The 26,677-nt window shown below is 36.8% G+C and overlaps 2 protein-coding genes across 2 annotated transcripts; one reads left to right on the top strand and one right to left on the bottom strand.

The window, feature by feature from the left end:
• The first annotated feature begins 4,270 nt into the window (after positions 1 to 4,270).
• On the top strand, positions 4,271 to 22,314 carry LOC306862231 (putative bromodomain-containing protein 10). The gene is made up of 11 exons (XM_079404974.1): positions 4,271 to 4,954; positions 5,159 to 5,758; positions 8,243 to 8,428; positions 10,713 to 11,094; positions 12,424 to 12,802; positions 13,799 to 14,371; positions 15,538 to 15,617; positions 16,735 to 16,821; positions 17,169 to 17,284; positions 17,730 to 17,926; positions 18,254 to 22,314. Exons 2-11 carry the CDS (start codon positions 5,277 to 5,279, stop codon positions 21,784 to 21,786), a joined length of 6,015 nt encoding a protein of 2,004 aa, XP_079261100.1. The 5' UTR covers positions 4,271 to 4,954; positions 5,159 to 5,276; the 3' UTR covers positions 21,787 to 22,314.
• A 342-nt stretch (positions 22,315 to 22,656) lies between these two features.
• LOC306862826 (melanoma antigen recognized by T-cells 1-like) lies at positions 22,657 to 26,380 on the bottom strand. Its single transcript, XM_079405840.1, has 6 exons — positions 26,328 to 26,380; positions 25,149 to 25,254; positions 24,950 to 25,046; positions 24,447 to 24,566; positions 23,422 to 23,575; positions 22,657 to 23,255 (listed from the first exon to the last, which is right to left on the bottom strand). The coding sequence occupies exons 2-5, from the start codon at positions 25,238 to 25,240 to the stop codon at positions 23,507 to 23,509; spliced, it is 378 nt and encodes a 125-aa protein (XP_079261966.1). The 5' UTR covers positions 25,241 to 25,254; positions 26,328 to 26,380; the 3' UTR covers positions 22,657 to 23,255; positions 23,422 to 23,506.
• Between the last annotated feature and the right edge of the window lie 297 nt (positions 26,381 to 26,677).

The raw sequence follows: 26,677 nt of genomic DNA, 5'->3' as shown, positions 1-26,677 counted from the left end.
CACCCAAAAGTAAATTAAATATAACAATTATTCATTATAGAAATTTATATATACATATATGTATATCTATATCTATACATATATACAGTATAATTAATAATTCAAATAATTATTCTATATAATCACATTTAAAATCGACATAATTATATGAATTATTATATAATTGTAATTATGTAATTAAATATATATAAAATAATTAAATATGAAATACATAAGTAAATATAAAATAATTATATTTTGCACAAAAGCAGCCTATTTTTATGATAATTTGCATCGTGACACAAACGCATTTGATCAGAATTCTGTTGAATGTGTCCATATGTGTTAGTTTTGAGTTATTTTTATTTCTCTTTAGTCTCAATGATTTTCAAGTCTAATTACTGTTAAAAAAAGAAAAAAAAAGATTTTTGATATTAAAACAAGCATAAAATTAGAGGCAGTGTAACAAATACAATGTGTGAATGCTTTTAATATGTATCGTTTTTATATTTACTTTTAATATTTAAAATATATAAATAAAATTTTACAAAATATAATATATAATTTTTTTTGCATCATACTAATGGCATAAAATGTGTTTACATTTAATAAAAAATAATGTCACTATTTAGAATATCTGAATGGTCTTTAAAATAGGCTTCATTTTGTTAATGCAAAATATAATTTTTTTGTACATTTGATTAATTTCGGCGTGAACTATGAGTCAAACGTGTTCTTGATGGGAGTTGAATGACTGAATCTTTGATTCGCTGCTCTAATGAAGCGGTTAAATGGAGAATCAGTCCGAATCTCTCCAGATCTGCTGATGTTTCTCCATCTTTAGCTGGATGTTCGTGACAGATGGAGTGAATCCGCTGCTCAATCATCGTGAACGTGATCCGGGGCGTTCATCTGTTCTCTGTTTGTTCCCTTCGGTTGTTTGTTGCTCGGCCTGTTCGTCTTTTTTCGTGGTGATGTCGTTTTTCTCAAAGATTTCTGCTGTTGTTTTTCAGGAACTGCAGATGTACGATGTGTATCCGCTCGTCTGTGACGTGTTTCATTCCCACAGCGATATCCCGTCTTTGATTTCCAGTGCTAGCTTTCCTCTCGTCTGTGATCTTGGCTGTTTTCTCTAACGCTCTTGCTCTTCTGTTGTGCTTTCCTGTGGTGTTTTATGTTTTATTGCACTTACTTACGATGAGAAATGAGATTGTGACGGAGCCGTCGGTTTATTTTCCTACCTGTTCGACTTTCACCATTCGCTCTTTCAGTGTGGCAAACCTGACCTGCAGTCCCAGCAGAAATATCGCTTCGAATTGTGATTCCGAATTTTATACATGGTATAATAATTGTTATGTACTTATTAAATATTTTGATTCCATAATCATCGTGTGATTGTTCTTCGGTTGTCTGTCATCTTGACTTCAGTTCAACATTTGATGGAAAGTTGTTTAATGCAGAGAAGAGACAGATCTGTGGAAGCTTGTTTCTGACACATGCTAAAAAAGTCAAAAGTTAAAAAGTCAGAATTGCGAGATTAAAAAATAGAAAATACTTGACTTTTTATTCTGTGCCAGAAACAAGCTTCCATAGAGATCGGATCTAATATTTATGATTTTATTATGATTGTTTTTTCTTTTCTTTTTTTTTTTTGGTCAGTAAACATAATGGTGTTCTTAACTGTATTTCTTTGAAATATCAACTTTATCTGAGCTATTTCTCCTAAAAGATATGAAAACAGATTGAAGTGAGTGCCTAGTTTCGGTCCAGTCAGAGTCTAGAGCTGGGATGAATGACCCGTTGTTGAGATCTGAAACCGAGACGCACCACTTTCCATTTAATCTCATTGTTTTTGAGGGAGTCACTGATCTCATCTGTAACTCCTACAGCTGCTTTTGCCTCTAAAGCTCATTTAGTCTGAACATTCATTTCATTATCACACTTACAGTAACGATTCATGATTTTAGGAATTGTTTCAGTGGTAAATTCATGTAATGGTTTAAACATCATTTTCCTGAAACTGATACGTTGTGTTTGCAGCAGTGGATTTTGTGAATTTGAAGAACTGTTTTTTTGTTGTTGTTGTTTTTTTCAGAATAATTGAATCAAATATATACCATACGCGTGTGTGTGTGTGTGTGTGTGTGTGTGTGTGTGTTATGGTCTGGTTACTATGGTGACTCCAGCAGCTGGGAAGAGGTAAACGAAGCATCTGTTCTCAGTTCAGCTGATCAAGGTCTACAGACACTTACTGTGTTGCCATGGTAACCGCAGTTTCCACCCTAACTACCATGGTTACTGTAACATCACTGATGAATATAGGAAGTTACTGTACTACAGTAAGTGGTTAATATGATCAGTTGTTCACTAACCCTAACTGTACTAGTTTCTCCTTCCATTTCCAGTATGATTAATGAATGGACCAGAAATTACATCAACCACGATTTCATCTCTTGCTTGACTCAAAGTTCAGACATTTTTTACACAAAAGTAGATTACGAATTCAAAAGTATATTCCTGAAATGATACCTGGAGTCTAGTATTTGAATCGGTTCTCATACATATACTGCGTCACAGCAGCTGTATTCATAATCATATTGAGTGCATACTGCGCAGTATGTAGTGCACTATTGTGAACAGTCTTCAGTGTTTTCTGATGAACGCTGGAGACATCTAGTGGTCACTGAGAGCATCACGTGGCTGATCGATGACGTCACAGAGGATAGCTATATATATATATATATATATATATATATATTTTTTTTTTTCTGGTTGCAACCATGTTTTTCACATTGCAAGATTTTTATTCGCAAGAACAAATTTCTAAACACTTTGCTGAGATTTCTTATACTGTCAGATCTCTTAAAATCATAAATAAGAATATTGAAATGTTGTTATATGCATGTGTCAATTTTATTTAATTTCTTTATTTTCTTAAATATGTGGTATATAGTATTTATAGAGTTGTAACTTAGTTTTAGTTACTTTTTCTTATTTGTAAGTCGCTTTGGACAAAAGCGTCTGCTAAATGACTAAAGTAAGTAAAGTAAGAATAAGCTAAAGAACGTATACTTCTAGATCTTATATTTCTAACTGATTGAGGATTCTTCTTTATTCTTCCTTTTCATTTTCTTCATGTTCTTCTTTATTTTCCTTGATTTTGAGGATGAAATATGATCTGGACATTTTCTGGACATTTTTTATAAGACTTAAAGATTTCAGACTTTCTGCTCAAGTTTAATTCAAATCATAATTCAGAAATAAACTCAAGATTTACTCTGAAATCTTTACTGAGAACAATATTGTTGATTTTCTCAAAAAGGATTATTTTGACTTGAGAACAGCAGATGAACAGAATGTGTGAGTTTATGTCAAATAAAGAGATTATTCTAGAATACTGACATGTTTCTGGAGCAAAGAGTCAGATTTCAGTGCTTTTCCTTGCGTTGTAATAAAACAGGTTTTAGCGCTGCTTTACTAAATATGAAGAGTATGTAAAGTTTTAAAAAATTAAATTTTCTGCGAACACAGACACACACTCGCGGGCGCGCGCACACACACACTCACACACAGAGAGAGAGACACACACACACACACACACACACACACACTCTCTCTCACACACACACACACACTCACAGGCGCGCGCGCGCACACACAGAGAGTGACACACACACACAGAGAGAGAGAGAGAGAGACACACACACACACACACACACACAGAGAGAGAGAGACACACACACACACACACACACACACACAGAGAGAGAGAGACACACACACACACACACACACACACACAGAGACACACACACACACACACACACACACACACACACAGAGACACACACACACACACACACACAGAGAGAGAGAGAGACACAGACACACACACACAGACACACACACACACAGAGACACACACGCAGAGAGAGAGAGACACACACAGACACACACACACACACACACACACACACACACACACACACACACACACACACACACAGAGAGAGAGACACACAAAGAGACACACACACACACACACACACACACACACACACACACACACACACAGAGAGAGAGACACACACACGCAGAGAGAGACACACACAGAGAGACACACACACACAGAGAGAGAGAGAGACACAGACACACACACACACACACACACACACACACACACAGAGACACACACGCAGAGAGAGAGAGACACACACACAGACACACACACACACACACACACACACACACACAGAGAGAGAGACACACAAAGAGACACACACACACACACACACACACACACACACAGAGAGAGAGACACACACAGAGACACACACACACACACACACACACACACACACACACACACACACACACACACACAGAGAGAGACACACACGCAGAGAGAGAGACACACACACACACACACACACACACACACACACAGAGAGAGAGACACACACAGAGAGAGAGAGACACACATACACACACACACACACACACACACACACACAGAGAGAGAGACACACACAGAGAGAGAGAGACACACACACACACACACACACACACACACAGAGAGAGAGACACACACACACACACACACACACAGAGAGAGAGACACACACGCACACAAACACACACACACACACACACACAGAGCGTTGTGTGAATGTCGCCGTGTTTCTTTCAAGTCATTCTACATCAGCACGCGTTTCTCCGCCGCTCATTTTTCGCACAATCTGTCAGATTTTCCTTCGTGACGCTGCAGAACAGCCGTGCTTCGGGTTTCATCTGTGTTTACTGACAAATCGAGCCGCACTGGAACTATGAGCTTCAGCGGTCGGCGGGAGAGAGAGCGGCGGCTGCCCGGCTCAGGCGAGCCCTCCCGGGTGTGAGAGTCAAATCGAGGCCGCTGTCGGTGCGGCCTAGTGCGGGTGGTTTAATGTTTCCCTCGACAACACAGAACAGCGCTCCGGTAATGTCTTAAAAACTCACGAAACATTACCACGATGACGAGAATGAGAGATGAACGTAATTTCGAGGGGGTTAATGCACTTTAAAGTTTAAGCAGATTGTTTATAGAAATGCATTATTCATCAGGTGTTAATTAGCATGCTATAAGGATCCTAGGAAGTTCTTTTAGTAGTGTAATTAAAGTGTTTTGTTTGTCTTCAAACAGTCTCCATCTGGAACAGCAATGGCTTCTTGTGATGACAGATTGACGTTGATTGACAGATGATGCTGGTGGTAACGTTACCTGTGCAGGTGAGCGAGGCCCTCAGCATCACGGCAGGAGAATGAAGCCTCATTCGGACTCGTGCGAGAACGCACACGCGTGTGAATCCACGTCACACGCCTCCCCGGACATGAACCCGAACCTCCGTTTGACCTTGGCCTCCTGCAACGCTTCGACTGACCAATCAGGGCTGGAGAATCTCACGGCACACTGTGATGAAACCCCAGAGGACGACGAGGACGATCTCACGCCCGAGATCCAGGAGGCCCACAGAATATTTCAGAGCTTCCTCTCAGAGAAGCATAAGTCCATCACGGCCCCGTTCTGGCGTCCCATGGGCCCCAGGGACCACGCCGAGATGTGCTTCAGAAAGATGGATGATAAGTTCGTGAATCGCGAGTATGAGTCCATCACGGCGTTCGTGGCAGATTTTAGACTGATGCTAGAGAACTGTTACCGCTTTCACGGCATCGATCACTGGATCTCCAAACAAGCCCAGAAACTGGAGGTCATTCTAGAGCAAAAGCTGACCTTGCTGTCCAGGTAAAAAGAAAAATCAGTGGCGAGAAGTTTGAGATGAGACATTGCATGCAAAACCATTGGTCTTCATGCAGTGGTCAATTTTGAGATTTTGCTTCCTAATTTGTCGTTACATTAAGTGTTTTTTTGTTTTGTTTCAGACTAGTAAAAAGAAAGCATCCAAAATACACATTTAAGTGTTGATTTTATTGCACTTTATCTAAAACAGGTTTAACAGCAAAGACTGATCTTGTTCATCATTTAGAGGCTTTGTGTATCAAATATGCTACAGTAGTTTTTATAGGGTTAGATATGTAAATGAGACTGATGTTAGTTTTAATCAAAAGTTAATGGTTTTTAAATTAATTTGTTCATTTTGAATTGAATAGGTTGCACTTTACATCAGAGCTGTTATGAGCAGGGTTATTATTTTTAACTAAAACAATGAATTGACATTTTTGATACTTAAAATAAAATAAGCTTCATCTGAAATAAAATATAATATATATAATAAAATATAATCGTTTTCATTTGGTTTAACTTGCACTAAAATAACTAAACTGAAATACAAATTTAAAAATTTAAGAAAAACTAATAAAAATGACCCAAACTTTAACTAAAATAAAAATATAAAAGGGTCAAAGACGTTAAGATGTCCGCATCAAAGGAAATTATGTCCATAGAAACATTAAATGTAAGTAAAGTGTCTACTTTTAAGGTTTCAAATAAGTTTTTGGAGAATAAAATGTCATATTTGGTTGAAATGTTACATTGTCATTCAGTGTCAAAAATTCAAACATGTGTATTCTGACTTGTACATATTAAAATATATAAAAGAATAAGGGAGCATATTAAATTTTATTGTGTTTTAAATGAGTGAAAAATTCTTACTGACAAATGGGCAAAACTTAGGATAGTGGCAAATTTTAAAATGTAAAATTGCAACTAATTAATATTTGGGGTGAAAGTAATTAGTCTTTTAATATGTCATAAATAGATTTTTGTTGTAAATATGCCTGACAAAATTGTTACACTGAATGATATTTTAGTGGGTGTTTTCTGTAAATAAGGGAAAAATGTATGATATTTATTTTTTGCTCACCCGAAAAACAAAAACAAAATTGCAATTAAATTAATCAGAAAACTTTTAAAAAATATTTTTTTTTTTGGGGGGGGCAACAATAATTTAAAGCAGTATTGCACTTTTGTTTTTATGCTTAAACCCTTTTTGTGTCTTTGACCCATAAATAAATAAAATAATTCAAAATTTAAAAAAAATACCATTAGCCATTATGTTATTTTATCAAAATTATTTTATTGCACTTTATATATATGCATCGTTTTCAATTCCAATCCATATCTTTAAAGAATTGTTTCCTCTTACAAAAAGCTAACTTTGCAGTTTTATTCCTCTCTATATTCTGAAGGTTTGTTCATATTTCATTCACACTGATTTAGACAACATTTTACTCCTCAAAACATGGTGAAAATGTGTTTGTTTTCTGTCTGTTGACAGTATTTTCTGATTTATGAGGTGATAAAAAGAGAAATCCAGAATCACCTCTGGAAAAAAACTTTAAAGGGGTCATCGGATGCCCATTTTCCATAAGTTGATATGATTCTTTAGGGTCTTCATGAAAAGTCTATAACATACTTTAGTTAAAATTTCTCAATGGTAGTGTAAGAACCCTTTTTACCCTGTCAAAATCAGCTCTATTCACAGCGAGCCGTTTCGGTGCATGTCTCTTTAAATGCTAATGAGCTCTGCTGACCCCGCCCCTCTCTAGGGTAGATGTGTACAAACACTGCCAACACATTTATGTTCAAACACCATGTAAAAGTGAATTTTGCATCCGATGATGTCCTCTTTAACTCTAATGTGACAACAAAATCAAACAAGAGTTTTGAACCTGGCTTTATCCAATGTTCATATGTAAATATATGCATATTAGCACACTTTTAGTAAGATAATGCCTCATTTTTGCATATTCAAACATGGCATTGAAAAACTTTTAGTACAGTAAATTATTGCAATTCGTAATGTTATCAATCAACTGGGCAAGTATGTGGAATAAAAATAGAAATAGAAAAGGAAATGGCTTTTTATCTCACAATCCTGACTATTTTCAGAAAAGTCAGAATTGTGAGAAATAAACTCATAATTATCTTCTTTATTTTTTTTGTTACGTGGAAAAAAACGGGCTTTCATAAAAGTTTGGTGATATTTATTAGTCTAATTTTTAAAAGCATTTCATGATTTGATAGGAAAGATGATGAATCCGAAAACACAGATAAATGTTGGACTCAATGTGCAATGACCTTTACTCAGACGAACAAAAACGATCTGTGCATCGCATCTGACCAAATCCTACAATATTCAGTCAAATTAACTAGAAATATTGCATCTATGTTTCCAGTATTTGTAGCGACTCCATTGTTCCTGGTGACTCTGATTATCTGTTCAGACAGACTCTCAGTGATTGTGTTGATTTCTCTGCTGATGGTCAGGACGCTGCGGGAGAAAACCACGCTGGCCGTGACCTCCAGAGGCCGGTTTGGGACGGAGGATGAGAAAGCGGCGGTCGGCTCGTCGTCCAGACGGCGGTCAGTGCCGCGGAGTTTGGCCAGCAGCGAGTCCATCGTGGTGCAGGCGCTGAGACTGGAGGAGCTGCAGAGAACCAAAGAAGAGAAGAGGTCAAAACAACTCACATCATCAGCAACCTGTTACACTTATATGACATCTTACTTTTTCACAGTTTCTGTTTTCTGTTTTATTTTTCTGGATTTACCTCCAGTTTCACAGACAAGGCTTAAGCCTAGTCCTAGACTAAACTGTAAGTCTGAGCTGTTTCAAGTAAAAGAAACTTGCACTGACTGATCTTAAAGGGGTCATATGATGCGATTTCAAGTTTTTCTTCCTCTTTGGAGTGTTACAAGCTGTTTGTGCGTAGATAAGATCCCTGAAGTTGCAAAGACTAAAGTCTCAAAACCAAAGAGATGTTCTTTATCAAAGTTAAGACTCTGCCACGCCCTCCTAAAACGGCTCGTTCAATCACAGCGGAGTGTACAGCCCGTCAGAAATCGTCTTAACCGCAGCTTGTGTGTAAATACATACGAGCATCATCTCTGTTCCTCTCGGGCTTGAACTGATGGTAAAACTAACTTGAAAGCTGAAGGTCGTGATTATGGAAAGGTGCGTTACATTTCCGACTCGTGCTTGCGGTGTTCGGCCAATCACAATGCACTGGGTCAGTTGGCCAATCAGAGCAGACTGTGCTTGTTGGAAGGAGGGGCTTTGTAGAAAACGAAGCGTTTGAGAGAGGCGGGGCATAGAAGAACTACAATAATGTATAGTATTTGAAAAATGAAGTGTTTTTTGAACATTAAAGCATGACAATATATTCTGTTCCAGCAAATACACAAAATAATGATCTTTAAAATAGCATCATATGACCCCTTTAAAATATATCAGTGCCTTTGTTTTGTTCTTTTCTAAGGCATGTTTATAAAAATGACTTAAATGTCCTAATTGAACTATGACCTAATCCTGGTTTAGTCTAAGCCCTGTCTGTGAAACCTAATTCTCAAAAGGTATGTCTAATCAACTGAATTCATCCATTCTATTTTTTCCCAAATTCCGTTGAAATTTTCCGAATTTTAAATTTTTTAAAATAATTTTTCTGGAATCTGTTTTAATAGTTTAATTACATTGTAATGCTCAAATAGCATGTTTCAATCAACAGAATAAATACAACTTTAATAATAATATCTTTTATTAACATTTTAACAATAATAAGCTTCCCAAAATTTCCATTTAATTTCCAAAATTTTAATAAAATTATTTTTTTTTCTGGATTCTGTTTTAATACTTTACATTTTTCTAATCAGAAAGCATATTAACCAACTGAATTCATTCATCTTCATCAATTCAATATTTTATTGCAATTTTAACAGTAACAAACCCAATGATATACGTTACATTTTTTCCTTAAATTTTATTCATTAATTTTTTTTTTCTTAAATGCCACTTTATTTTTCCCCAAATTCTGTTTTCCATTTAATTTTTCCTGGATTCCATTTTAATGGTTTAATTAGTTTTTTAATAATCAATAAGAATGTTTTATTAACTGAATTAATAAAATTAGCAACAGCAGGACCCTATTTTTTCTCCAAAATTCAATATAATTCAATATTTCTGGATTTGATGTTCTGTATTTAAAAAGAAATGTATCATTGTGGTAATGAAAGTAATTCATAAACTTTATCAGTCTATATTTTTAAAATGTAATAAAAAATAACAATTCCTTTATAACAAAACATTGCATTTGTATTTATTTATAAGAGGTACACTGTATAAATTTTTTATAAAATTACTGTATAAAATTGATAAATAGTCTCTTAATTGTGTTATATTCCTTAAAAGAATGTAAAATAAATATTATAAATAAATTATTATTACTTTGATTATACAATAGTATATTTATATATTCCTTAAAAGTCTTCAACAGATACAATATTAATAATATTTTTGTCATAAATGTATGCAATTGTTGTAATAATAATCTTTGTCATAATTTCTTTTCTTTTTTTGCCAGTTTGTAGTGAAGAGCTTTGAGTTTCTGTGTGTTTTGTGTTTTCTGCGTCACAGAAATTGTAGCGACTCCTGAATCTCTAACATTTGCATGAATGTAATATAATATCATAGACAATAGTATATTAATATATTCCATAAAATTGACTAAACTGTAATATATTTTAGTGATATATTTTTTTCTCATAATTTCTACTTTTGTTTTGGCAGTTTGTAGTGAAAAGCTTTGAGTTTCTGTGTATTCTGTGTTTTCTTTATCACACCTAAATCTATAACGTGTTATGTTATGAATGTTATGTACTCGTGTGAGCGTCATTAGCGTGAATACATTTTTTGTGTTATGTTTTAAATTTTGTCAAATAAAGCAAACTGTTCTGTGTGACGCAGGCAGCGAGAGCAGGAGCGTAAGGAGGCCGAGGAGGCTTCGGTGAAGGAGCTGGAGGAGTGGGAGAGCTCCTTGCTGTCTCTGGCCGAGCCGTGTCCGCTCTGGAGTCTGTGGGAACTTCCTGCCATCGGTCACTTCCTGTGCCTGGCTCAGACGGCGCTCCACCTCCCCGAGATCATCTTCTACGAGCTGGAGCGCTGTCTGCTGATGCCGCGCTGCAGCTCGCTCCTGGCTAAGATCATGACGGCGCTGCTCTGTCACCCGCAGAAGAGATCCGGTGTCCAGCGCCGGCCGCCGATGCCCTACAGAGAGTGGGAGAGCCAGCTGCGCCGCCGCGTCCAGAGCTGGTACAGAGCGGTCGGCCGCGCCGAGGAGCCACGCCAGGTCAGGTCACCCTCATTCATACAGCGCTTTTCAAATGTGACCCTGTAGTCATAAGGGTCCATTTTCTTAAATTGAGATTTAAGCATCATCATCATCTGAATAAATAATCTTTCCATTGATGTATGGTTTGTTAGGATAGGACAATATTTGTCTGAGATGCAACTATTTGAAAATCTGGAATCTGAGGGAGCAAAAAAATCTAAATATTGAGAAAATCTCCTTTAAAGTTGTTCAAATGAAGTTCTTAGCAATGCATATTACTAATCAAAAATTAAGTTTTGATATATTTACAGTAGGAAATTTACTAAATATCTTCATGGAACATGATCTTAATATCCTAATGATTTTTGTCATAAAAGAGAAATGTATAATTTTGATCCATACAATGTATTGTTGTCTATTGCTACTAATATACCTGTGTTACTCATGACTGCTTCTGTGCTCCAGGGTCACATATATATATATATATATATATATAGTGCTTTTAACAATAAAGATTGTGTCAAAGCAGCTTTAAGTCTAGAGAAGAGCATTTTGAGACAAATTAGACTATATACTCATTATATTTTACTTTACCTGTTAGTCTTAATTATTTAATATATGTTTAAATAAATCTTTCATGAAACAAGTATTTCAACAACGAATACAAATTGTATAATTTAGAAGTTAATTTTAATAACAATTTACAAGTTTTCATGCAATTTTTTTATTTAATTGAAGTGTTGATAATTATAGTTAAACATAAATAGTAATTGAATTTAAGTTTGGGCTTTAAGTGTAACCTTATATTAATGTAAAAGGGCTCCCTGTAGAAGCTGAGGTAGATTTTTATCCCTAAGAAAAATATAATTGAATTTATTTAAAGAAAAAACAATTTGTTTAGTAAACCATTGTTTAATAAAAAAAAAAAGCAATTTACATTTACATTACATTTACATTTATTCATTTAGCTGACGCTTTTATCCAAAGCGACTTACAATTGCTATATATGTCAGAGGTCGCACGCCTCTGGAGCAACTAGGGGTTAAGTGTCTTGCTCAGGGACGCATTGGTGTCTCACAGTGGATTTGAACCCGGGTCTCTCACACCAAAGGCATGTGTCTTATCCACTGCGCCATCACCACCCCTTTTTTATGTTTAGTTTTTCCCCGAACCGTGACGTCAAAAGCGTCATGTTTGTGTGCCGATACACCCCTAATATCTGTGCGATCAAGTTGATGATATCGCTGTAACTTATGTGCCCCGACTCCGAGGAGGAGCCAGAGGGGTCAGAGGTCAAGGAGGAATCATGTGAGTGTTTTTTTATTATTATGCTGATGTTGTTATCAGGCGGCGCGTGCGGAGCGCCTCGGGCTCTGCCGGCAGTTCTTCTGGACGCTAGGAGCGGTCAGTCCTCTGGAGGAGACGGCCTTCCACCTGCTGCCCCTCCAGCAGCGCGTCTGGCTCCTGAAGGGCCTCTGCGATCACGTCTACGAGACACAGAAGGAGGTGCAGGACGCTGTGCTCGCGCAGCCCATCCACGAGTGCCGCGAGTCCATCCTGGGCTACGACGCTCAGGACAACGCTTATATTCACTTCCCACACTTCTGTGGTGCTGACCTGCGGATCTACAGCCAGAGCCCCTGCGGAGCCGTCGAGCTGCCGCTGCCGCTGATCCAGGTCACCAGATCCCACGAACCGGAGGGGTCAGAGGTCAAGGACGACGCATGTGAGCTGTTTTTGTTATTACAAGTATTTTTTTATTTTATTTACAGTTTATTTTATTTAAAAAAAAAAATTATTTAGCTATCATTTGTTATTGATTATTTACTTTATTTACATTTCATTTATTGATTATATTTTTAAGAATGTTATTTATACTTCACTTATTATTAATTTTATTTACCTTTTGTTTATTATTTTTTTATTTTAATTACACTTTATTATTATTTTAATTGATTTTAACTACTTATTTTATTTACACTTAATTTTTTATAAAGTTTATTTTTGTTTATTTTATACGTCATTTGCTATTTATATAATTTTTTAATTTGTATTTACACTGTATTGTTTTTTAGTTATTTACTCTTCACTTTTTATACTTTATTTATTAGTTATTTTTATCTTTTAATTTATTTACTCTTCACTTTTTACTTATTTTATTTATGCTTCATTTTTTTATTTTAATGTACACTTTTATAATTGATTTTAATAAATTTTATTTGTTTTTTATTTGTATTTTATTCCTAACCATTTGTATTATTTACTATTTTATGTATATCATGTATTATTTATTTTAATGATTTAATTTACACTATTATTAATTTGAATCATCTTATTTATATTTTTTTATTTTACTTTAACAATTTATATTATTTACCATAATTTATTAATTTGTTTATATAATTTATTAATAATTTTTTTTGTTTTATATTTCACTTATTTTATTTTTTCATTTACATTTAATTAGCTTTTTCCCCCATTATTTCATTTACGCTATATTGTTTATTTATTCTTCATTATTAATTATTTTTTAATTATTTATTTTATTTACACTTTACTATCATTTTATTTTTTAATTATTTTAAACTTAGTTTTATTTACACATGTATGCATGCATATAAGATGTTTATTGCTTAATCCTTTGGCTACATTATGCTGCTCATGTCAGTGAATCTGATCGAGTTTGCCGTTGAATCCAAGAAGGATCTGTGTGTGTCTGCAGATGAAGTAAAGGTGGAGGAGGAAAGCTCCAGCAGGATGGAGCCGAACACATGGGACGTGAAAGAAGATTCTCTCGCTGACGAGGAGGATCTGGATCAGAAATGCTCCTCCGGCGTTCCCTCGTGGTGCAGAGAAGATTCTCTGGACTCTGTAAGCGTCCGAGGAAAGTTGACGGAGGACAGGCGGCTCAAAGACGAGGAGTCGGACTGTGAGCCGTGTTTCAGAGTCGGAGACAGCTGCTATAAAGGCGTCTCGCCGGCTCTGAACACTCACAGAAGTCCTAGAGACGATGTGAATCACTTGAGCGCCGAGGAACGAAGCCCTTGTGCGAACTGTTCCGGAGCGACGCAGGAGTCGCAGAGTTTCTGGACCGAAAACACACGGCTGCGACTGGACGAATCCGGACCGACACGAGCCCAGAAGAAGAGGAAGAAGAAGAAGAAAGAGAGGAAGTTCGGCGTGAAGAAAACGAAGAGGAGCAAACTGAGCTTGAAGAACCGAACGGCCAGAAGCAGCCTGCAGAGAGCCGCCAAAAACATCAAGAAGAAAGACAAGAGGAAGAGACACAAACTGGGTGAGGAATAAACACTTCTGACAGCGCTGCTGAGTGTCTAAAACTTCATCACTCAAAAATTATCATTCTGTCATTTACTCACCCTCATGTCATCAAACAAATGATGCAAAAGTAGCATAAAATTGCTCCATATTCTGATTAAATGGCACACATTCTGAAACCATTTAACCAAGTATAATTAATTATTTTTATTTTATGTTATTTATATGTTTATCTGCTTATAGTAATTTTGGAACTTGACATTTTTTAATTTTTTTTATTTACCTATCATTTGTTATTATTATTTACTTTATTTACATTTCATCTGTTGATTTTATTTTTTATTTACAGTTCGTTTATTGTTGATTTTATTTTTAAGATTTTTTTTATATTTCATTTATTATTAATTCTATTTTATATTATTTACCTTTTATTTATTATTTCTAATTATTTGAATTACTATTTATTATTGATTATTTGAATGATTTTATTTATTTTTAAATTATTTTAACTATTTATTTTATTTACACTTCAGTTTTTATTTATTTTGACATGACTTGATTTCCATATATAACATAAATAAAATTGATGACAGGAACAACAAACTCTCATACTCTCTCCCTCTCTCTCTCTCTCTCTCTCACACACACACACACACACACATATATATATACACAAATATATGAGGTTTATATTTTGTCTCTTATATTTATATTTGGTCTCTTTTTTGCATTTAGTTATTCATTGTATTTATACTTCATATATTTTATTTACACTTAATTTTTAATTATGCATTTTATTTACACATTTTTTACAATGCCTTTAAGCTGAATGCATTAATATTATCAGTTGAAATGCATTGTAAGTCTTGAGTGTTTGTTTTGTAGCATCTCAAATATTTAGCTTTTTCCATTTAAATTTAACATGTTAAAATGAAAAAAATACAAAATGTTAAACTATAATCAATAATCAAAGATGGAAATTAGTTTTAAAAATGCTGTTTTTAGAATACAGATAAATAATTCACAGTACTTCTATTAGTAAAATAACCTTGAATCCATGCTGACTTTATGAAAATGATATGTTTGTGTCCAGTCCTCACACATTTATTACTTGCATATACTTCATCATTAGATGTCATGTGCTTTTGCTCAAGATCATGCGCTGTGGTGTTTCTCCGTCTGCAGGAAAGAGGTTTGATGGGAAGGCGATGTTAGCGAGGAGACCGTCAGGATCTGCTCCACTCCCAGCTGAACCCAGCTTTCAGGTCAGATGAAGCCTTCATTACCTACAAAAACACTCTGTACATAATCTGAGCCTTACAGTTAAAAAAGCTCACAATGTTCTTCATTTGAGAGTCACTTAGGATACAAGCATCTGCTAAAGCAATAAAAGTAAATGCAAAACATTATAAGGCATTTAAAAGAATGAGATCAACAAAAAGCAAATGATAACTTAAAACTACACTAATGCAAGATTTTATGTTCAATATCAAGTTCTAATAAAAAAATCTTGCCTTCATGATAAACCTACTATAGGCTTTCTTCTTAATATCAATGATATTTATATTTCACTTATAATTATTGATTACATTTTTTTTACACTTCATTCATTATTATGTTGTGTATTTGTAATTATTTTATTTATACTTCACTTATTATTATTATTGATTGATTGATTTTTTTATTTACACATTTTTATTTGTAACTTATATTTACACGGTATTTATTATATTTTATACTTAATTTGCTGTTGTTTAATTTTAATTTGCGCTTTATTGTTGATACTAGTACATTAAAAAACTGTTTTCAGAGCCGCATTCTTGCCTTACTATAATAAACCTACAACATTTTCTTCTTAACCTCAAAACACGAGTTAATTGCAATAATTAATTCCGTGTAATAAACTTATCAGACACTTTCTCTCACCACTTTCAATATTAGTTTGGTTAGTTTTGCTTTCAAAATTCTCTGCCTCTTTATTGATCTGTTTTATTTTCAAAAGATTAGCAGATGATTTGCATTTACTCATTTAGAAGATGGTTTTATAAGTAAATCAGTAAATGTAAATGTTTCAGACATCAGTAGAGATCCCAGAATCCCATAATGCATCTGAAAACATGTCACCTGAGATTTGTTTTGCTGTGTATTCTCTCCAACCTTCACTAGAGGACAGCATTTGGTAGAATTTATTATAATGTCTGAATAATTAAAACCACACTCATTTAAACATATAATCAACAGCCTTTAGTTACTGAACACATTTAAGTTGAACCAAAGTGTTTTACAATGCATGCAATTAAAAACAAACATATATAATTAAACATATTTTTTAAACCTTATTTCTTTCTCCCATCTCTCTTCCTTTCTTTCTTGCTTTTGTAGTTGGTTTGCTCCAGTCTGGATGATCTCAGAGTCCTGATCAGTAAAATAGAAGATCAACTAGATGAGCTGGACGGCAAAAAGAGACCTGTTAGTAAGAGAGGGAACACAAACATACATGCATGTACTATTGCACAAGCTAATTTATATGACAGTATTTTATCTTTGACTTATGTTGTGCACATGCAATTGATGCAACTAAATAACAACTATTTATTTTTGGTTGCATAAATAATTTCAATGCATTTAATGTATATCCTGAACTGTGTGGATATTATCACTTTATTAAAGCAAGATTGGCATTTTAATGTGAAATAGACGAATTCAGTGTGGCTTAATATGCTTATTTGCATGCAAGCATGATCTGAATTTGACGAGTATGAGTTAGTGTGATGCATGGATGTGTATGTGATGTGTGTCTTTGTGCCGTATTTCAGGGACGATGGCCACACAAAAGAGCCGCCGTGAAAGAGTTGCACATCACACTTATTAGGCTGCTTAATGAGCTGTTACCATGGGAACCCAAACTCGTCAAGGCCTTCCAGAGGAACAGGTAAAGGAGTAAACATGAACCTCCTTGTAGTTCGAGTCCTTTTCTGTGCTTTACTTTAATTTCAAAAGTGAATGTATGAAAGCGAAATCATTTTACCTTGTTGCACTGAAACCACAATGTGGACCCACATGCTGAATATAGATGGGGAAATTTTTAATCTGTGCAACCATATTTTTCCCCTTTGTGAATCTTGACATTGTGGTTTTTCAGACTTCTGCATTTCAGCCTTGTTTTTGATCAAAGAAAGGTTTTCTCAAGTGATCTGGGAGGTGAATTTGAATTATATCCAAGAAAGAGCTTTCCATTGTAATGCGCAGTGACTGATACACCTCACTGCATTCAACAGGCACCTAGATGTTTTCTCTTTTTTTTATTTTCTACCTTGAGGCGATGTTTTCCTGGCAACAGGGCTTTGTGAATTCATCCCTGTCCTTGTCCTCAACAGAGCTCGCTTGAAAAAGGAGTGTGACGAATTCAAAAAACACCCCGAATATGAGAACTTTATCAGGGAGCAGATGGATACAGAAGATACTGGGGAAGTTGCGTGCAAAGATGGATTGTTGTCTGCAGAGGCAACAAACAAACTGGAAGAGAATGAATTCAAAATGGACAAAACTATGAAGGAAGACTCTGAGACAACAGGTGAGTCTGATTAACATTTGAAATGTCTAATTTTACCAATTTCATGGCCTTTATGTAAGTTCTTGCCAATGCAAAGAGAAGAAAAACAATACAGGCCCTAAAGGATTGTTGAATTTCTAATGCATAACTAACCAAACAATATGAATGTAGTTGTGATAGAAAGTGCCTGATGAATTTATTACAAGGAAGTGTTTCAAAAATCCTTGCTTTTGTTGTTTGAGCAGCACTTTGTTTCAGTTCGTCAATTTCTGTTTTCAAGGCATTTATGCATTCAATACATTGAGTGTGATGTTTGTTTTGACTGATGCATGCTGCCCTCTTTTGCAGATAATGTAAATAACGAATCAAGATACCTAGTGGACAGACCTGATGTTGTCATGCATTCGTCAGAGTCTGGACCCTTCACACGCAGTTCAAAGCGGCGCCAAACTGGTGCAATCAGTGAGGAACTGAGTCCATGCAAAAGAGTCAAAACTGATCCAGAGAACTGCTTAACATCTGATTTTAATGTGGAAGTTGCATCCAGAGAACAAGCAACAGTGAACCCACAAGCTTCAGTGTTTCCAGAGACTATGAGTAGCTTTCAGGGGACTTGCAAACCGATCCAGGCTTTGCTGGCTAAGAGTGTTGGAAACAAAGTGACTTTAATTAGTCATCCGAAGGCTGCAGTGATGGCTCAGGGTGTACGGGATCATAACAAAACAGCATCGCCACCTGTCCAATTATCATCTACCTGTGCATCTACGCAACACTCTGAGCCTGTCTCTACAGAAACAAGAACTACGACATCTGCAACCGAAAGCACTGGACAGGTGGTGTATAAGACGGCAGGAGGCGTGGGGCTTCTCAGGCAAGGAAGTGCTTCTGTAAACTTTTCAGTGCAAACGGTATCGGATCAAAAATCAGGGGCGAAGGCGATGCAACAAGTTGTTATCCTGCCTTCAAATCTACTGATTCAAAGCACTGAGAATAAGGCAGCCCAGACCTCTGTATCTGTCCCTAAGACTACAACATACGTGTCCAATGTTTCAGGGTTCACTATACCGGAAAACAAAGTTCCTGTCCAGCCAGTGGCACCTTTGAAAGATACCAGCACTGTAAGAACACCGTCTGCTATTGTTGCTCCCAGTTTAAGGAACTTAACGACTGTTGGTGTACCTAAAAAGACTACTGAACCAAAGGTGGCCCTGAACAAATCAGCAAGCAGTGGTCTGACCAAATCTGATGCTAAACAGGAGCTCAGGACAGTATGTATTAGAGACTCTCAGTCTATTCTTGTCACCACGAGAGGAGGCAACACAGGAGTGGTGAAGGTTCAGACGTCGGAAAGTGGAACAGGGGCTTTGCCACCCAGCCCATTTTTTAACGTATCGCCCCAACTTCATGCCTTTCTGGTGTCAAAGTCTTCCACGTCTTATACACAAGCTGTTTCGGCCACCATTGCTGCTAAATCTCTACCCGGAGTCACTCCTCGGTCTACTTTTGTGGCAGGGACTGTCACTCCTTTAACCTTGAATCAGATTTCCAATAACGGCACTACAGGCAAAACAACAATCCCTGGTAAATCCGCACTCCTGGCTACAAGCAAAGGCAGTGATAGTGTCCTTATAAATGTGAAAGATGGCACTCAGCAGAATACGGTCTCTAAATGTGGAATGAAGCCGCCACAAAAAAGGGCTCAACCTGGAAGCACAGCTCCAGATCAATCTACTCTCCAAAAGGTTTTCCTGGTGACACCTTCACCAAATATCCCTTCAAAGGTCACCACTACTACAGCAACCTGTACTGTGCCAGGATCTCGGGTCATGTTCGTAAGCAACTCAGCACTTACCATTCCAAAAGAGACTTCAACTTCCGAGGTTAACATATCCTCTACTAGTACACCAGCATTGAAGGTCATTCCCAACTTGGGAGCGACCTTATCCTGCACTTCTTCTGGTTCAAGCATCCAGAGCATCGGTGTCCCAGGGTTAACATCAAGAATACTTGGCACAAACAAAAAACCTGAAGCCTCAACGAAAAATACACCTGTGATCGTCTCCAGAGTACCTGCGACCTCAACCACAAGTGGACTCCAAATTGGTCCAAAAAGCTGTTTGGTTGCAAGCAGAAGTCTGTCAGGGAATACCGAAAGTGCTTCAAAAGTATCTCGGACTGTTAATGGTAAAATGCTCACGTTTTCAACTCTAGGCACCGGCCACATGGCTTCCTCTGCACTTTTATCAGTTGTGAAACCAGATGTACCTCCATCAGTTTCAGCGTTAAATACTCTTCATTGTAAACCAGGGTTATCAGATGGCAGCTCTACTTCAAATACGTCTTCCTCTTATTCAGGAAGCCTAATTACCAAACACACTACGTTACCAATTAATGTGACTGCTAACAAGCCAGTGATCACATCCCTTTGCACTTCACACTCACTGATTAAAACAACAGCCAATACTTCTGCTTCTGCAGTATCTAGTACTTTTGCATTGAGTTTCAGCTCCGATTTAACTCCTCCGGTGGTCATGGCCTCTGGGGTCCGACCTCTGACCTCTACCACCAAGAGTGTTCAGGAGAAAATTGTGATCAACACCACTGCCCCACTTGCCCCTGGAACCCAGCTCCTGATCAATAGCACAAGATTTGTTGTACCTTCTCAAGGCCTTGCATCTGGCAGCCATGTTCTGCTTATCTCCAACTCTTGTCCTGGAGGAATGCAAGGGTCGTCATGTCCTGTTAGTTCTCAAAGATTGCAAGGATCAAATCCTGTTGGTTCTAAAAGATTGCAAGGTCCAAGTTCTGCTAGTCCTGGAGGATTGCAAGGGCCAAGTCCAGCTGATCCTCAAAGTCTGCAAGGGCCAAATCCTGCTAATCCTCAAAGATTGCAAGGGCCTAATCCTTCTGGTCCTGGAGGATTGCAAGGGCCAAGTCTTGCTGGTCCTCGAAGATTGCAAGGGCCAAGTCTTGCCAGTCCTGGAGGATTGCAAGTCCTAAGTCCTGCTTCCACTGTTTCTAGAGGTCCAAACACTTCAGCTACTCACACTGTTCCTTCAGTTGTACAAGGTGTGAGATTGGTAACACCGTTCAGGCAACCCTTAGCAAAAGTTGGACCTTCTGATCAACTCCGTCAGCAACTGAGCATCAGAACTCCATTGAATGTGGCTGGTCCTACTGCTCTTTCACAAGTAGCACAAGCTCTGCATCCTGGTGTATCTTCAGACATTGTGAGACTTCCTATCTTTCAAACCTCCAACGTCTCAGTTACAGCATCACAAGGTACGACCGGGTGTCCCAAAGAAACCTCTCTTTCCCAAGGAGGTTTACTAAGCACAACTTCTCCAGTGCTCTTGCAAGGAAGACCATCCCAAACCCAAATGGCGCCAGTCGTACCACCAGCGAAAGCTGCAATTCCAAGGCATTCACCGATGGCAACCGTACCGCCCATGAGCAGCACGATATCACGAATGCAGAAACTTCCGGTTGCAATGGTTCCACCAATCGGTGGTGCAAACAATGCCAGTCCAGCCACTCCCATTGCAACCGTTCCTCCGTCTATGAGCACAGTCATAATGACACCTTGTCCACCTATCAGAGCCGTGCAACCTGGGACAATCGGAAAGCCTGTTATTTTACCCCAGCAATTGCGAGGTCAAAGCACGGTTCCTATACAAGTTTCCACTCCTGCTAAACTCTTGTTGAGCCCAGATGGTGCCGTCTTAAATATCATTCAAGCCTCAGGCTCAAGCGTACAAGTATTGGCAAAGCCAATGGCCGCTCAAGTGGTCAGTTCCTCCTCAAGTAGCGTTACTGTACCTATTTTAAACACAAGTGATCCACTGAGAAAACCAGATATCTTGGGGAGACCCAATCACTGAAATGGTTCTGGAGGTCATCTTGTTTTCCTGTTGTGATCACAAAGGATCACATAGGTATATTCAATGTTTTGGGCTTTGTTGAAAACAAGTAGGCTTCCTTTGGTTCCATATCGCCCCATTTTGAGAGGCTGAATACTAAATACCTAAATTAATATTTTGCGCACTTTACAATGCAAATTGAAGGGAAATATGTTATCCGTAGAGTTGTAAATAAAATTGGTTTCACAAATAGAAATTTGGAGATTTCAAATGGCCAGTAATGTACATAACAGTATTTGTTTGGCTGACTCTTTTCTACTCCATTTGTATGCAAAGGTTTGAATGTTTTGTAGCATTTTCCATTAAAATGATTAATATTATTCTGTAGAACAGTCTTCAATCTATTTAAGAGTATGTATGGCTGATCTGAAGCCTGTGTTAGTGCATTCAGGCATAGGTTGAGTATTATCAGACATCATCTGATAACAGTTTGGTTTTGTGTTTCATCTATATCCATGAAAATAAACTTGGCATATTTATGACTGAAGTAAAACATTGGTGTACTGTGCCTGTCTTTTGAGCTTGTTTAAACATTAGATCAGAGATTCCCAAGCATTTTTGTTGGCTGAATCCGTTTGGCCTAATTTTCTGAGATTTTATGATATAATTTAACAGCATGGTGTGTGTATATATACACACACACACATATTTTAGTAAGTGCTTTATTTTGACTTTTATTGTCAGATTTGTTTTTTTTTTTGCAATTTAATTATTAGCCCCTGCAGTTCCTTAATGAACCCCAGTTTGGGAATCCCTGTGTTAGATGACAAGTTATTATAAATAGATTTTTTTCCCACTTGAAATGGATAATGAAAGCAAATGCAGTATTTTGTGCTTTACACTAATGTTTTATTCTGTTGCATTGAACAGTTTTCATGAAACAGTTCCTGACAGTGCAGTGATGGTGTTCACTGCATAAGCAGCTCAGCATTTCTTCATAGAAACGTAGTTTACTTCGTATAGGTGAGCCTGAGATTTCCCACGTCAGGTGTCTGGAGCTCAAGGAACATGTAAATATAAGTTTTATTGTTCACTTTTACAGTCATACATTTGGAAGAGAAATACAGACATATGTTTGATAAAGATAAATTATTAAAAGTAAATCATCAGTAACAGGACATTAGAAGACAATACTGCGAATGTGTACAGAAATAAACTATATATGAGAAATCTCTACTCTACTGATGCTTCCTATCTAACAGCATTTAAAACTGTATCTGAGAACGTCTCACCAGTTTTAGGTGCAAAGATGTTTTCTATTGAAATATTTTGAACTAATACAAACGTTTTTTTGGATTAAATGGATATTAAACTTTATTATCCTCATATCTGATGAATGACATTGTGTTAAAGGCACTGCAGTGTCAGAGATGTTATAGTCCACATGCTTTGGTAGGATTCCAGTATACCAGAAGTGGCCAGCGTCGGACCTGGAGAGCCACAGTCCCTCAGAGTCCAGCTCAACCCAAATCAAACACACCTAAAGAAGCTAATCAAGGTCCAAGGATTAATAGAAAGCTACAGGCAGATGAGATTTAATCAAGGTTGGAGCTGAACGCTGCAGGATTGTGGGTCTCCAGGACCTATGTTGACCACTCCTGCTGTATACCATTACTTCTGCTGTGTGACCGATCATCCCTCAAACATTACAGAAATCCACAGATTGTCCTTATTTTGTGACTCATGGTGAGTAAGGAGGAGGTGAAGGTCCGGTGGCGATCTTCTCGTAGGCCGGAGGAGCGTTAGGAATCTGGAAGAGAGGAGAAACACCGCTTTAAACCACATCTGATGTGAGTGAACAAACGTGAAAGGTGTACTACATAAAACTAGATAACATTTACTTTTGTTTATTTAGAAGATGCTTTTATCTGAAGAGATGTACAAGTGTGATCGCACTTAATTTGATGATTTTGGTTTAGTTTTTAATTTTACAGGGGGATCGTACTAATAGTTTTACAGTATTTCAGTGAATTATCATGAGACTGATATTTCTGATCCTTTGGTCTGATCATGAGAACAGCAGCTGAGCGCACACACACACACACACACACACACTGCAGTCGTTTGTAATCCTCACATCACGACTGATGACGCAAACTAAAGCTTTCAGCCCTGCAGCAGGTCACATGCTTGCTTTATCTCCTGTGGAATTCTGGGTAACAAGAGCTTGGTTAAACGTTCTTTGAAACCAAATGTGGTAGAGAGAGAAAAAACTCAGGTTAATTCATTGCGGACAGGATAAAAAAACTAATAAAATAAATTTAAGTGCATATACAGTATATAAAATTACTATTACTAGTAAATACAATTTTAAATAAAATATATATAATAAAAATTAATATTACTGCTTAAGTTTCTATTTAAGCCAGATTTACTCTATTTAATCTAATACTATTAGTTTTTTTTGCACGTTCTGCAAAAATTATTTCTTAATGTGTGTGTGTTTGTCTCTTTAAGCAATAATCCAGAACACCCTAGCAACCGCAAATCAACGCCCTAGCAACTGTTTACAAAACCCAGATGGTGAGTTTCACTATAATATCAGTAATCATTGAACTTTTGTGACTGTCAGTATATTTGGACACTGAGGTAAGTGTGTGTGTGTGTGTGTGTGTGTGTACCGCTGGTTGCAGGTTGCTGAATTCGTTCAAGGCCACTTTGTTCTCCTCTCCGGATCCAGACTCGCTGTACTGACCCGCTCTCATCATCTCCCTCCACGAATGACCGCTGTTTCCCACACTCTGAACACACACACACACACACACACACAGATGAGAGGTAAGAAATCACATGACAAACGCATGAGTGAATCCCACAATCATCACAGCTGCAGCTCAGTGAATCCTGACTGAGAAGTACAGCAGCTTTTTAAAACATGCTACTTTTGCATTTATTTACATTTACATTCATGCATTTGGCAGATGCATTTATGCAAAGTGGTTTGCATTGCATTTAAGGTGTGTATTATCATGCATTCACTTGAGAATCGAACCCATGACCTTGGTGTTGCAAGCATCATGATGTACTACAGTAATGCAGTTTTTGGCACTTTGCTCTGCTCTGATGCTCTTGGGGTAACATTGTGATCACCTGACCGTCCCGTGGGTCACATCACATGACTCACCCGGATCATCTTGTATCCGCCCCGTCGGCGGTAATACCAGCAGCCCAGGATGAGCAGCGCTGTGAGGATCACGGCCAGTAAAGCGATTCCTGCAGCCCTGCGCATACACACACACACACACAGAGAGAGAGAGAGTTTAGATGAAGTGTCTATAGTTTGCTGCAGGTGTTTGATGCTGTTTGAGGGGATCTTCACACACTCTTCAGCTCTGATGAGTCCTGCTCCACGTCTGCTGGAGAAATGAACGCTGAATTCACCTCGAGAACCTGAATCTGATCCACCGTAAGACATGATTAACAAAACACCTGAAAATAACAATAACAGCACATTAGAAACTACACAACACTGAATATGACAAACTACAGTGATTTACAACCGTATATTTCAGCTGTAGGATGAGATGGATTTATAAATTAAAAGGTGAATCTCTTGAACATATGTCCAGGTCTAAATTCTAACACAATTCAGAAGAATGAATAAGAAGTTGTGTTTTACGTGCGCTTGCTTTCAGTAATTGTAATATATTTTTGTAATATTGTCATAATTATATTTTTAATTTAAATAAGATATTATATTTTGCATGACAATTAAGTATGTTTAGTACCCTTAATATATATAGTTTTGTGACATTGTCATCATAATGTAATTTAAATTTCACCCCACGTTTTTTTTGCATGAAATTTGAGCATGCTTTCAGTACCATTAATGTTTTTGTCACATTATTGTCATGATGAATCAAGTTTATTTTCACCCTGAATTCAAAAGAGAAATATGAAATTATATTTTGCATGAAAATGAAGCATACTTTTAGTACCATAAATTTATAGTATGTATTTTTAATTGTAACATTATTCATATGATAATTAAGATAAACAATAAACAACTTGATAAGCTTTTTTAAAAAATATTAATCTAATAATAATAATAGTGCAATTAATAGTACCATGATGTAAAAATTATGCAATTTAAATATTAATAATAAATGAGAATTTTAGGTGTTAAATGATGCCACAATGCAAAATGCAAAAAAACAAAAACAACCAAAAAATAGATACTAAATGTATTTATTTTGCTAAATGTATTTAAAAAATGTCCTTTTTAACTAATCTTTTTTTTTTTTGTCAATTAACCTGGACAGTCATTGTTCCAGCTTCAGAATTACATATCTTGAATTTCATAACAAATCTATTTGATACACATCTAATATCTAATATGCATTAACATTAACTAAGCATTCAGTGACTCGCTGTGGAAAAACAGTCTGAAAAAATAAATGACATCAAATTCTTAGATGAAATGTTCATGCAGCAGATGCAGTGAAACCTCATTTAAAGCCTGTATCTTGTTAGTGTGTTAGTGGAAGTGCCTGAGCTCTTACCTGATCTGTGTAATGTGATTGTGGAGAGCGTCTGCAGTGATTGTGAGAGCTGCTGGTGTGTGTGTGATTCAGACTCAAAGCTCTTGAGAAGTTCTCATGACCGTCACGGGTTCAGCTCTCACACTCAGCTATTCACAGCAGTTATCCAGCATGAAGTCTGCTGACTGCCTTTACCGCGGTAACATACCTCACTTCAGCATCATTCATGTCAGGGATCTTCAGGGGAAACCATTTAACTAGATCACAGAGAAAACTAATGTTTATGCTTATGTGAAATTAGTTTCTATGATAATTAAACCATGCATGAGTTTTGCTCAGAGTGTATTATTGTGACGAATCATTCATTTCTA

The sequence above is a fragment of the Barbus barbus genome, assembly GCF_936440315.1.
Source record: "Barbus barbus genome assembly, chromosome: 43".
NCBI lineage: Eukaryota > Metazoa > Chordata > Actinopteri > Cypriniformes > Cyprinidae > Barbus > Barbus barbus.
This window is presented reverse-complemented; position numbering and strand designations above follow the sequence as displayed.

Bases quoted from the DNA above. Each gene is read 5' to 3' on its own strand.
- LOC306862231 (XM_079404974.1), top strand. From the start codon at position 5,277: ATGAAGCCTCATTCGGACTCGTGCGAGAACGCACACGCGTGTGAATCC. The intron at 11,095-12,423 runs GTCAGGTCACCC...TGTTGTTATCAG, and splicing joins GCGCCGAGGAGCCACGCCAG to GCGGCGCGTGCGGAGCGCCT. The intron at 17,927-18,253 runs GTGAGTCTGATT...CCTCTTTTGCAG, and splicing joins GGAAGACTCTGAGACAACAG to ATAATGTAAATAACGAATCA.
- LOC306862826 (XM_079405840.1), bottom strand. From the start codon at position 25,240: ATGTCTTACGGTGGATCAGATTCAGGTTCTCGAGGTGAATTCAGCGTT. The intron at 25,047-25,148 runs GTGTGTGAAGAT...GTGTATGCGCAG, and splicing joins GGACTCATCAGAGCTGAAGA to GGCTGCAGGAATCGCTTTAC. The intron at 23,576-24,446 runs GTACACACACAC...CCTCTCTTCCAG, and splicing joins TCAGCAACCTGCAACCAGCG to ATTCCTAACGCTCCTCCGGC.